At 38.8% G+C, this 10,306-nt stretch overlaps 1 protein-coding gene and 2 non-coding genes across 3 annotated transcripts; all 3 read left to right on the forward strand.

Moving 5' to 3' along the window:
- Positions 1-617: 617 nt before the first annotated feature.
- Positions 618-10,272, forward strand: CCT6A (chaperonin containing TCP1 subunit 6A). The gene is made up of 14 exons (XM_061209148.1): positions 618-860; positions 1,314-1,377; positions 2,799-2,933; positions 3,813-3,986; positions 4,532-4,635; positions 5,252-5,362; positions 5,594-5,753; positions 5,841-5,923; positions 6,586-6,682; positions 6,998-7,145; positions 7,570-7,703; positions 8,257-8,359; positions 9,551-9,623; positions 9,877-10,272. The coding sequence occupies exons 1-14, from the start codon at positions 724-726 to the stop codon at positions 9,947-9,949; spliced, it is 1,596 nt and encodes a 531-aa protein (XP_061065131.1). The 5' UTR covers positions 618-723; the 3' UTR covers positions 9,950-10,272.
- Positions 3,547-3,680, forward strand: LOC133104554 (small nucleolar RNA SNORA22). Its single transcript, XR_009703617.1, has one exon. It is a non-coding gene; the product is annotated as a small nucleolar RNA SNORA22 (small nucleolar RNA).
- On the forward strand, positions 7,194-7,333 carry LOC133104547 (small nucleolar RNA SNORA15). Its single transcript, XR_009703611.1, has one exon. It is a non-coding gene; the product is annotated as a small nucleolar RNA SNORA15 (small nucleolar RNA).
- Positions 10,273-10,306: the final 34 nt, after the last annotated feature.

The raw sequence follows: 10,306 nt of genomic DNA on the forward strand, positions 1-10,306 counted from the left end.
CCTCAGCACTGTGTCGTGTGCCCGAAGGGTGGACTGACTCTTGCTTTTCCTCAATTGCCATCGCACCAATCAGGTAGCTTTCTAAAGGCTTCTAGCACTTTCCACCTGGCATTATATCTCTTCGTCTTCCCTACGCCTAAAACGCCTAGGATACTGGGCGAGAGTCCTTATCAGATCCACTCTGTAACCCCCACGGCACCTAGAACACCGTCCAGCACACAGTACACAGTCAAGAAAACTAGTGACCGGGATGAAAGCAGCAAGGCGAGAAAAAGGGCAAACGGAGCGAGTGGGGGAGGGAGAAGGCCCACCCTACACCCTGCGGCCAGAGACCTCGGGGAAAGAGCAGCCGCCTCTCCCCTCACGCCCTGACGCACGCGGCCAACAAGCCCGCTCCGCCTACGCCCTCAGGTCCGGGGTCAGCTATACCGGGGGCTGGGCAGCGCACTGGGACCCCGCGAGCCCTTGTTGCCGGGGGTAAACGCTCCTCCCGAGAGCAATGGCGCCGCTGCCAATGCGAGGGGCGGGGCTACGTGCGGCCGCGACCCAATGAGCGGCACCGGCCGACCCGAGGCCCAATGGCGGCGGCGCGCGGGCACGCTGGAGGCGGGTCCGGCGCACCCGACTTTTCCAGAAGACCCGGATAGCGCCTCCCGGCCACGCTGAACCGGCTCTGGGCTTTCCGGACGCCGGGTTCCCCCATTTTCTTCTGCTGGGTCAGCTATGGCGGCCGTGAAGACCCTGAATCCCAAGGCTGAGGTGGCCCGAGCCCAGGCGGCGTTGGCGGTCAACATCAGCGCGGCCCGGGGGCTGCAGGACGTGCTGAGGACCAACTTGGGGCCTAAGGGCACCATGAAGATGTAAGGCGCGGCTGGCGGGGAGGGCTGGGCGGGCACAGCGCACCTCGCGCTGTCTCGGGCCTGCGCCGGAGACCGAGGCCTGGAGCCCGCCGCCTCCGGGCCTCTGCGCTCGCCGCGGCGGCCTTTCTTCCCCGCATTGTCCAGGGTCGGTCCTGTTTCTTGCCCTGGCCGTTTCCTTGGTGGTCGATGCCGTCTCCGCCGAGAACAAAGCTGCTCACGTGCGCGGCGCGGCCTCCCCCCCCCCCCCCCGGCGCGCTTGGGACCTAAGAGACCCTGAGGACTGTTCCCCAGACGGGAGGGGGTGGGCATTGCACCATTCCTGTTACCGGAAGCAGAGAACCAACCATTGGCCCCAGCTCTTGAGGATCTGGGTAAAGCCCGATTTTTATGGGCCTCTTAATTTGGTCTCCATTGAAAAAGTCACACTGTGATTCATTTCTGCCCATTGAACAGGCTTGTTTCTGGTGCTGGAGACATCAAGCTCACTAAAGATGGAAATGTGCTGCTTCATGAAATGGTGAGAGGCTGCTAGACTAGGTCCAAAATGTCTTGGTTTTCCATAGTACATTTGATTCGTAGGAAGACTTTTACTATTCGTTTACAAAGTAGGAGAAAATCATATTCATCCTTCTCAACAGGTAGTTTTCCAGACAACGGAAGAAGTAGAAAAAGTGTAATCAGTACTGTTGTTGACAGCACAGTACAGTGAGGAGCCTTGGAGTCTAATAAACTTCCTTTTGAATCCCCTACCCTTGCCATTTAAGGCCTTCGTTAAAGGGTTTTAATTACTAAAATTCTAATAAAAACTGAGAGCAGTTGACATAATCAGGGAGGCAAAATGCAACAGGATGGTTATACTTTTTCAAACAGCACTTCTTCTGTTGTATCACACTTCACCACCAATTGGAGGAGAAATAAAACTACCATTTTTAAAGTCCCAGTGACTAAGAATCTGAAGTTACTGAGAGGAGCAGTCATTTTACTCATCCCTAAGTTTCCAAAACCTAACAGTTCAAATCCTAGAAAAGGAAATGACTTGCCTATGTTTTGAGTTTAGAGTAAAATTTAGGGTTTTGATAATAGTGTATCATGCCTTCAGCATTCCAGGTGTTTGTAAATATCTTCAGTAAGGAATAGCTAACCTAGAAGGTGTAGTTTTTGTTTGGTGGCTTAAGTGGTGGCCTGTGCTAGCAGAGAACAATAGGAGTCATAGTTAGTTTAAACTTGATGTCAGAAAAGCCGTCTCTACATGACTTTTAAATTTTCCCTAATTGAATGAGATAGTCTGCTTAGATTCTTAAAACTGTGAGTGTCCCCAAAGACATAAAAGACTGGACAACTGTACAGGATTAAAGGAGTATAAGAAGACAAAAGCAGTGCAGGAGCCATGTTGGAGCCTTTGTAATTAAGAATCTGTGGGTGACAAACATAATGAATATTCTGTTTTTCCAAAACCTTTCCAGAGTGACTTAGCATCCACTGATGATCTTTGCTAAAGAGGCTAAGTTTTTCTTTTTTTTTTTTTTTTCATTTTAATTATTTGTTCAGTGCCAAGTAAACTGGGCAGCCAGGCTTTCATTTAACAGGCACTTGGTTTATTCTCACAAGAATCTTAAATTTGTCATAAAGAGGCATGCATGGAACATGGATTTGAAATTATTGCTCTTACTTGTTCTATCACCTTGAGTTAACCTTAACTGGGTCTCACATTTCCTCATCAGTAAAGTGGAGATAATCTGAGAAGGAAACAAATTTATATATGAAGGTGTTTCTGTCATCATAAACTAATAGCTAATAGTGTTTTTAATCAGAGTAATATGTAGGTGTACACTTGGGCATTTTGTGCAGATAGATTAGCCCTTCACACATTTTAAGGTATATTTGGACTGTTTTCATTTTTAAGTTGTCCCACAAATTTTTTTCTTTCTCTACCTGCAGCAAATTCAACACCCAACAGCCTCCTTAATAGCCAAAGTAGCAACAGCCCAGGATGACATAACTGGTGATGGTACCACTTCCAATGTCCTAATTATTGGAGAGCTCCTGAAGCAGGCGGATCTCTACATTTCTGAAGTATACATGATTCTCGTGTTTCTGTGATATTTTATTGTGTATAGGAAATAATCTTAGATTTACTTATAAAAACTGATGTGCTAGTAGTAACTGAGGCCATATAATAGAATGTAAAGAGCATGGGGTTAAATATGGGAACAAGGGTCTGTATCCTACTCTGACACAAATTTACTATGATCCTGGATGAGTTGAAGAATCTTCCTTGGCCTGAAAGGTGTTTTTTATCAAGTTGCATTGCATATACAGTTTTTATATGCCTATAACAGATTAATAATTGTGATCTAGAAATGGAATATTCAGGATTAGGCATATTTTTAAGGAAAAAGCTAACAAAAACCTTGAATTTAAATAAGAATACTACAACTTTTTTAGCCCTCAGTAGTTCCAAGGTTAAAGCAAACCTCAGTGAGTACTAATCTGATGTTAGGAAGAATTTCCTGGGAAGAGAGAGAAAGCAGACTCTTAGTCTCCCTGTTTATTTTATTAGTAAATGGTGTGAATTAATTTCATATCACTTATAGGAAAGATATGATGGTCCTATTGGTCCTAATGGTCCTATTGACTGCCAATTGTTATGACACAGTTTTGAGTTTTGGGCGTTATCCCTTGTGGTTTGCACAGTGAACACCCAAGTGTGCTTTATAGTTCCCTTGGCTTTGACTCTGTGCTAGAGCAATGTCTGTTCTTTTCCTCTGCATTGAAGGGACTATTTATCCTTTTAAATGTATTCAGAAAGTCAGCACATTATATTAATTGTGTTTAAGGGTATGAATGATCCAGAATATCCCTTCATAAATTTGCTTTATCGTGAACTATAGTTGCATCTAACTGAAGGTCTCTGTTGTTAGTGGTGGTTTTGTAATTGTGTGTTTATTATAGGGTCTTCATCCCAGAATAATTACAGAAGGATTTGAAGCTGCAAAGGAAAAGGCACTTCAGTTTTTGGAACAAGTCAAAGTAAGCAAAGAGATGGACAGGGAAACACTTATAGATGTGGCCAGAACATCTCTACGTACTAAAGTTCATGCTGAACTTGCTGATGTCTTAACAGAGGTATGTGTTAAATTTGGTATGTGTCTGGTACATTACACCTATACTGAAAACCCCTGGCAACTGGAAACATCAGTATTCTTACTAATTCCAGTTATAGAATGCCATCTGAAGTCTTCACAGTACCATCCTGTGTGGAGTAAGTAGGTTCATTTTTGTGGCAGTGATAACCTGATCTGTGGCTCTAAAAATAGAAAAAATAAGTAAAGTGAGAAAATCGTAATAGCATACCTGGCCAGGTTATGAAGGTATAATCAGAGCTTTCAGTAAATGGAGTTTCTAAAATGGAGATTTCCTTATTAAAAAGCTACTAATAGTAGAGATGTCAGTGATTCTTTAGGTAATTACAAATTGAGGTTTCAGAAATGTAGATGACTTCAGCCCTTTACAGATAATGCATTCTATTAGCGTGTAAAAAAAGACTTAGATCAGTTCAGAGATTTTTAAAGACGAGAAGCTGTCTGCTTTAAACTTTTCTGAAGAATAAACAACATAAGTGTCTCAACTTCTGCTAGTCAAATTCATTGAATGATTATACTCTGTTGCAGGCTGTAGTGGACTCCATTTTAGCCATTAAAAAACAAGATGAACCTATTGACCTCTTCATGGTTGAGATCATGGAGATGAAACATAAATCTGAAACCGATACAAGGTAGGTGGTAGAATGCTATGAAATAAAAAGAGTGTTTACAAACTTGAAGGAGTTTATACAATACATATATTTTGCCTGTTTTTTTTTCTGTCTTTGAATTAACGTATATTGCCTAGATGAGTATTTCATTTACTCAGTAGTATCAATATTTCCTCTTGAAATGAAGTTAATGGTATGATGTATTTTTACATAGAATGATTCTGGAAAGTCAACTACATCAGTCATTTGGCATTTATTGAACAGAGCATATGGGAGACTTCAGGGAATTTTAAAGAAAATTATTTCAAAGACCTAGTTTGAAAGCATTTTTTAAAGGAGGTGATCACAGTTTAATAGCCTACCAAACTTGTGACTATTTCTCTGTGGAATCTTCTGCATAAGACAGGGTTGTTACTTTCATTTGAATGGCTTGTTTTTGTCATGTTCTGGAATTCTGCTTTTTCACAATTGAACCTTCCTAGGTATTACCCAAAAGTCCTGTTCAAATAGCTCAAGAAATAAAGCTGATTGTGTGAAAATTATCAATACAGTCTCAATTCAGTGTTTTAGTTTTGTTAGCATATGTTACACCCCATCTGGAAATCAATAAGAATATAATTTTTATGTGTTGTAACAGCTTGATCAGAGGTCTTGTTTTGGACCATGGGGCACGGCATCCTGATATGAAAAAGAGAGTAGAAGATGCGTACATCCTCACATGCAACGTGTCATTAGAATATGAAAAAACGTGAGTTTATATATAGCTCCTTAAAAATGGAAGAGAGGTGGAAGAGCTTGATATTTGGGGCAAGTTACTTTTTTGTGAGACTCAGTTTCCCCGCTGTACGGACAATAATGCCTCAATGGGGTTTCGGAAAATTACAGGAAATAGCCTCTGAAAACGTACCAGGGGTGGAATTGGAGCTCGGTGACTATTTGCTAAATGTTTCCTCCCCTTTCTTTAACTTCCTTTTTTTAGAGAAGTGAATTCTGGCTTTTTTTACAAGAGTGCAGAGGAGAGAGAGAAACTAGTGAAAGCTGAAAGAAAATTCATTGAAGACAGAGTTAAAAAAATAATAGACCTGAAAAAGAAAGTCTGTGGTGATTCAGATAAAGGATTTGTTGTTATTAATCAAAAGGTGAGAAATTTTGTTTTATGAACTAGTGTGTATCTATTTTTATTTTAAAGGTAAAATATTGAAACTTATTTTTTGTTGTTGTTACAGGGAATTGACCCCTTTTCCTTAGATGCTCTTGCAAAAGAAGGCATAGTAGCTCTGCGCAGAGCTAAAAGGAGAAATATGGAAAGGTACGGATAGCAGATTATCTGTGTGACATGAATTTCACTTATTTTGCAAGTTAACTTAGATTATTTATTTTTTCCCTCTTATTTTTGTGATTTTCTTATTCTTTATAGCGATAAAATATACATAATATAAAATTTATCATTTTACCTGTGTTTTCCAGGATCACATTTCTTTTTAAGGATAATATTCCATTGTATGGGTATACCACATTTAGTTTCGTTTATTCATTTATCTGTCAGTGGACATTTATTTGGGTTTCTACCTTGGCTGTTGTGAATAGTGCTGCTATGATTGTTGATATACTTGTTTTATTTTTAAACGATGATCTATACAGTACATATTTTTCCATGTCAAGAGACAGCATCAAGGGTTTCAGAGGAATACTTTCTTCCAAAGAGCTCACCATGATGAAGAGCTCTGTGCACCTTTAGATTTCATATCAGAGGAGTATTTGCTGACTTAAGAGTGGTTTAAATGGAGAGTTAGGAGAAAAGACCAGTTTTCAGCTAGTTGGTGGTGAATGGAAAGGCTTAAGCTAAAATATATTTTAGAATATGATTTTCACATGTAATTCTGAAAAAGATTGCTTTCTAAAAATATTAATCTCTAAACATAACTAATAAAATCCCTTCTGCATCTCCCTTAAAACACTTGAATATTTCAGGCTGACTCTTGCTTGTGGTGGGGTAGCCCTAAATTCTCTTGATGACCTAAATCCTGATTGTTTGGGACATGCAGGACTTGTCTATGAATATACATTGGTAAGTGTATTTTCTTTCCAAAATAATACTACTTTTTGGCTCATGAATTCTTCAGTAGTTAAAAATTCATTCAAACTTCGGATGATATTTTTGCTTTGTTAATATACATTTTGATGATTTATATGTAGTAATGATAAGCCATTGATGGGAAAATCACATTTCTTTTATGTGACTTTTTAAAAGAAATTATTTGCTTTAATGTGATCAGTGCTGTGCCCTATTAATATGCTACTTATTCCTTCATAAGTCCCTCTCATCTGGTCATTCTTTGCACAACCTTATCCTGGTTTTTGAAAATACTGTCTCTTCACACAGGGAGAAGAGAAGTTCACCTTCATTGAGAACTGTAACAATCCTCGCTCGGTCACATTATTGATCAAAGGACCAAATAAGCACACACTTACTCAGATCAAAGATGCAATAAGAGATGGCTTGAGGGCTGTTAAAAATGCTATTGATGATGGTAAGATGGTCACTGTATTTAAATGGTATTCTTTTGCTAGTCTAAAAGGCATGGCTGAATACTGTGTTCTTTTTATCAGTAGTTTACACAGCCAGACACCATGCAAAAGTAAAGTTTTACCTTTAAAATGGCTATGATGGTATGCTAAGTTTTTTCATGGCATGCTGTTGTTAAAAGGGGATACAAATAAATGAACTAATACTAAGAGCTTTCAGGATTTTCCATGTGCTAGTTAAATCATTCTGCTGTTTGATATGTTGCCTGTATTGCTTTCAAATGTAATATTAAAATTGCTGTGGTTATACTGAATTCTCAAATTAATGGATTTCCTGTGTGTGTTTTAATTTATGTATTTTCTTAAAATTGCCTCTGCAGTTTTATTTTCTTTGTAGCTTAGCATTTCTCTCTTCCTCCCACCCAACAGGCTGTGTAGTTCCAGGTGCTGGTGCAGTGGAAGTGGCAATGGCAGAAGCCCTGATTAAATACAAGCCCAGTGTAAAGGGCAGGGCCCAACTTGGAGTTCAAGCATTTGCTGATGCATTGCTCATTATTCCCAAGGTGTGAATGCTTTAACTGTTTTCTAAACTACACCAAAATGATTCCTCTGATGAAAACTTTTTGCTAATGTGGGTTTTTTCATAATGTGGATTTTGAATAAATAGGGTTCATCAGTTTTCACCCTAACACTAGAACAGGTATTTCTCATTATCTAGATGCATTGGTTCCTCTGGAGGGGAGGCTTGAATATCTGATGTTTCAGATGGCAAGAGATAGCTGTTTTAAGAGGGTTTGCAGTGTAGGGGTACAAGCTTGCTTTTTGTTTTTGTTTTAAACTAAGGTTAATACTGTGATTTTTCTATTGTATGCTTATTTGAGGGTACAGTTTATGACCAGTGTATTGCCGAGCTTGGGGTGGATTAGTGAGTTTGTTGGTAATGTATATCTAGTCATTCTCTGAAGTGAACATAAATACTGGTCTGTTTTTACTTATTAAAGGTTTGGTTTTTTTGTTTTGTTTTTTTTAACTATTAATTGGAAATACTGTTCATTTATTACAGAGTTGACTATCTGTTATTAGGTCCTGTCTTTTAAATAAATTTGTTTCCTTTAGGTTCTTGCTCAGAACTCTGGTTTTGACCTTCAGGAAACACTAGTTAAAGTTAAAGCAGAACATTCAGAATCAGGTCAACTTGTGGGTGTAGACTTGAACACAGGTAAGGAGGATGTGACTGTTTGTAGGGGGTGAACTAGATACTATAGGTGAGGTAAGACCAGGAAGGATTAAAAAAAAATGGGAGAGAGAAGAATCTTGGAGTTGCTTTTGCTCTTTGACACCAGTGCTATCCGGGATCTCTGGGTTCTAAAGTATGATACAAAAATGTAATGACTAGATACAGAAATAAAGGGAATCGAGGAGACATTTGAATAATTTAGAAGAGTACGGATTTGTTGATATTGCTGAGTTGTGGTAGGTGGTTTGGGTTAATGTTGAAGGGTTTCATGTTGAGCTTGCTTTACTGTTTTTTATCAGGGACTTTGACTAAAATGATACATTTCATGATCATACTCATGGGTGAAAAAAGGCTGAGGATAGCAAAAAATGCTGGAAGAGGGAACCAAATCTAATAAAATGAGTAAAGCCCTGATCTTAGGCCAGTGTAATCCAAATTATAGTATAAAGTACAAAGTGGAAGAGAGATAACTGAGATACATCTGTGCAGTATGTGTAAGACCTATTGTGAACAGCATCATTTACATTCAAGTTAATATAAAAGGTTTCTTTTCTTTAAATTAACTTTTATTGTAGTATAGTTGATTTACAATGTTGTGTTAGTTTCTGCTGTACGGCAAAGTGAATCAGTTATACATATACATATATCCACTCTTAGATTCTATTCCCATATAGGTCATTACAGAGTATTGAGTAGAGTTCCCTGTGCTATACAGTAGGTTATTATCTATTTTATATATATATAGTAGTGTGTATATGTCAATCCCAGTCTCCCAATTAAGTTAATTTAAAAGGTTTCTGGAATGAGGGTAATGATAAGCCTGTTTTGCCAGATTATAGTTCAGGTGCTATACTTTAATATGGACAAATAGGAACGTCTCCAGAAATACAGAGATGTTGAAATATTTGATAACCAAATAGAGCATTCCTATCACTGGAAGCATTCTAAGTAGAGGTCAGCCGCTCATCAAAGCTGCTGTGCACAGGAGTCATGGTCTGGAGTACAACACTGGGCTAATTGAGGAACTTTGGGTTCTCATAGATAATACTGGAGGAAATGAGTGACCATTTGATGAGTAAAGCAGCACAAAATACCCTTATTAGTTCTTTCAGACAGTATTCTGATCTTATGACCTGCTCTATATGATTTTAAGAATACTGGGTTACTTTTCAGGTGAGCCAATGGTAGCAGCAGAAGTAGGCGTATGGGATAACTATTGTGTAAAGAAACAGCTTCTTCATTCCTGGTAAGTTTGGGAAAGCCAAAATTACAGCATTTGGGGAATATTCATACTCTTTAAAATTGGTATGTTTTGTTTAATTTTCTTTCCATAAGAAAAGGTAATCAGTCAAAAGTAGCAACTAAGTGAGCCTTCTATGTATGCAAAGGAAAGGGGAAACTTGACTGGATATAATTTGTGCAATTTAGTTGGAGATTGAGTTGAATTAGAGTTCATACCTCAAACCTGAGTAGTCTGATTTTTTTTCCCCCGTTTTCAGCACTGTGATTGCCACCAACATTCTCCTGGTTGATGAGATCATGAGAGCTGGAATGTCTTCTCTAAAAGGTTGAATTGAAGCTTCCCTTGTATCATCTGAATCATGAAGATTCTACAGAGTGATCCTAAGAATATAGCTATGGAATTTTTGTCCAAGCTTCAAATGATTTTCAAAGGATTTTCTTTTCCCATATAAAAAAAGGAGAGAACACTGGCATCTGTTCAGATTCTGAAGTTCTGAAATTATAATTACAGTATTTTTTAAATTGCACTGTAGTGTACACATACAGGCCATACTTACCAATAAACAGGATGTTTTGCTTTAGCTTCAGTGATATAAAAATACATGTTAGATAAGCATATATTATCTACCGTATTAAATATTCCTTGAAAAACATTTTAATGGTTTAATAATTCTTCTAATGAATTAT

The sequence above is a fragment of the Eubalaena glacialis genome, chromosome 13 (assembly GCF_028564815.1).
Source record: "Eubalaena glacialis isolate mEubGla1 chromosome 13, mEubGla1.1.hap2.+ XY, whole genome shotgun sequence".
Classification (NCBI taxonomy): domain Eukaryota; kingdom Metazoa; phylum Chordata; class Mammalia; order Artiodactyla; family Balaenidae; genus Eubalaena; species Eubalaena glacialis.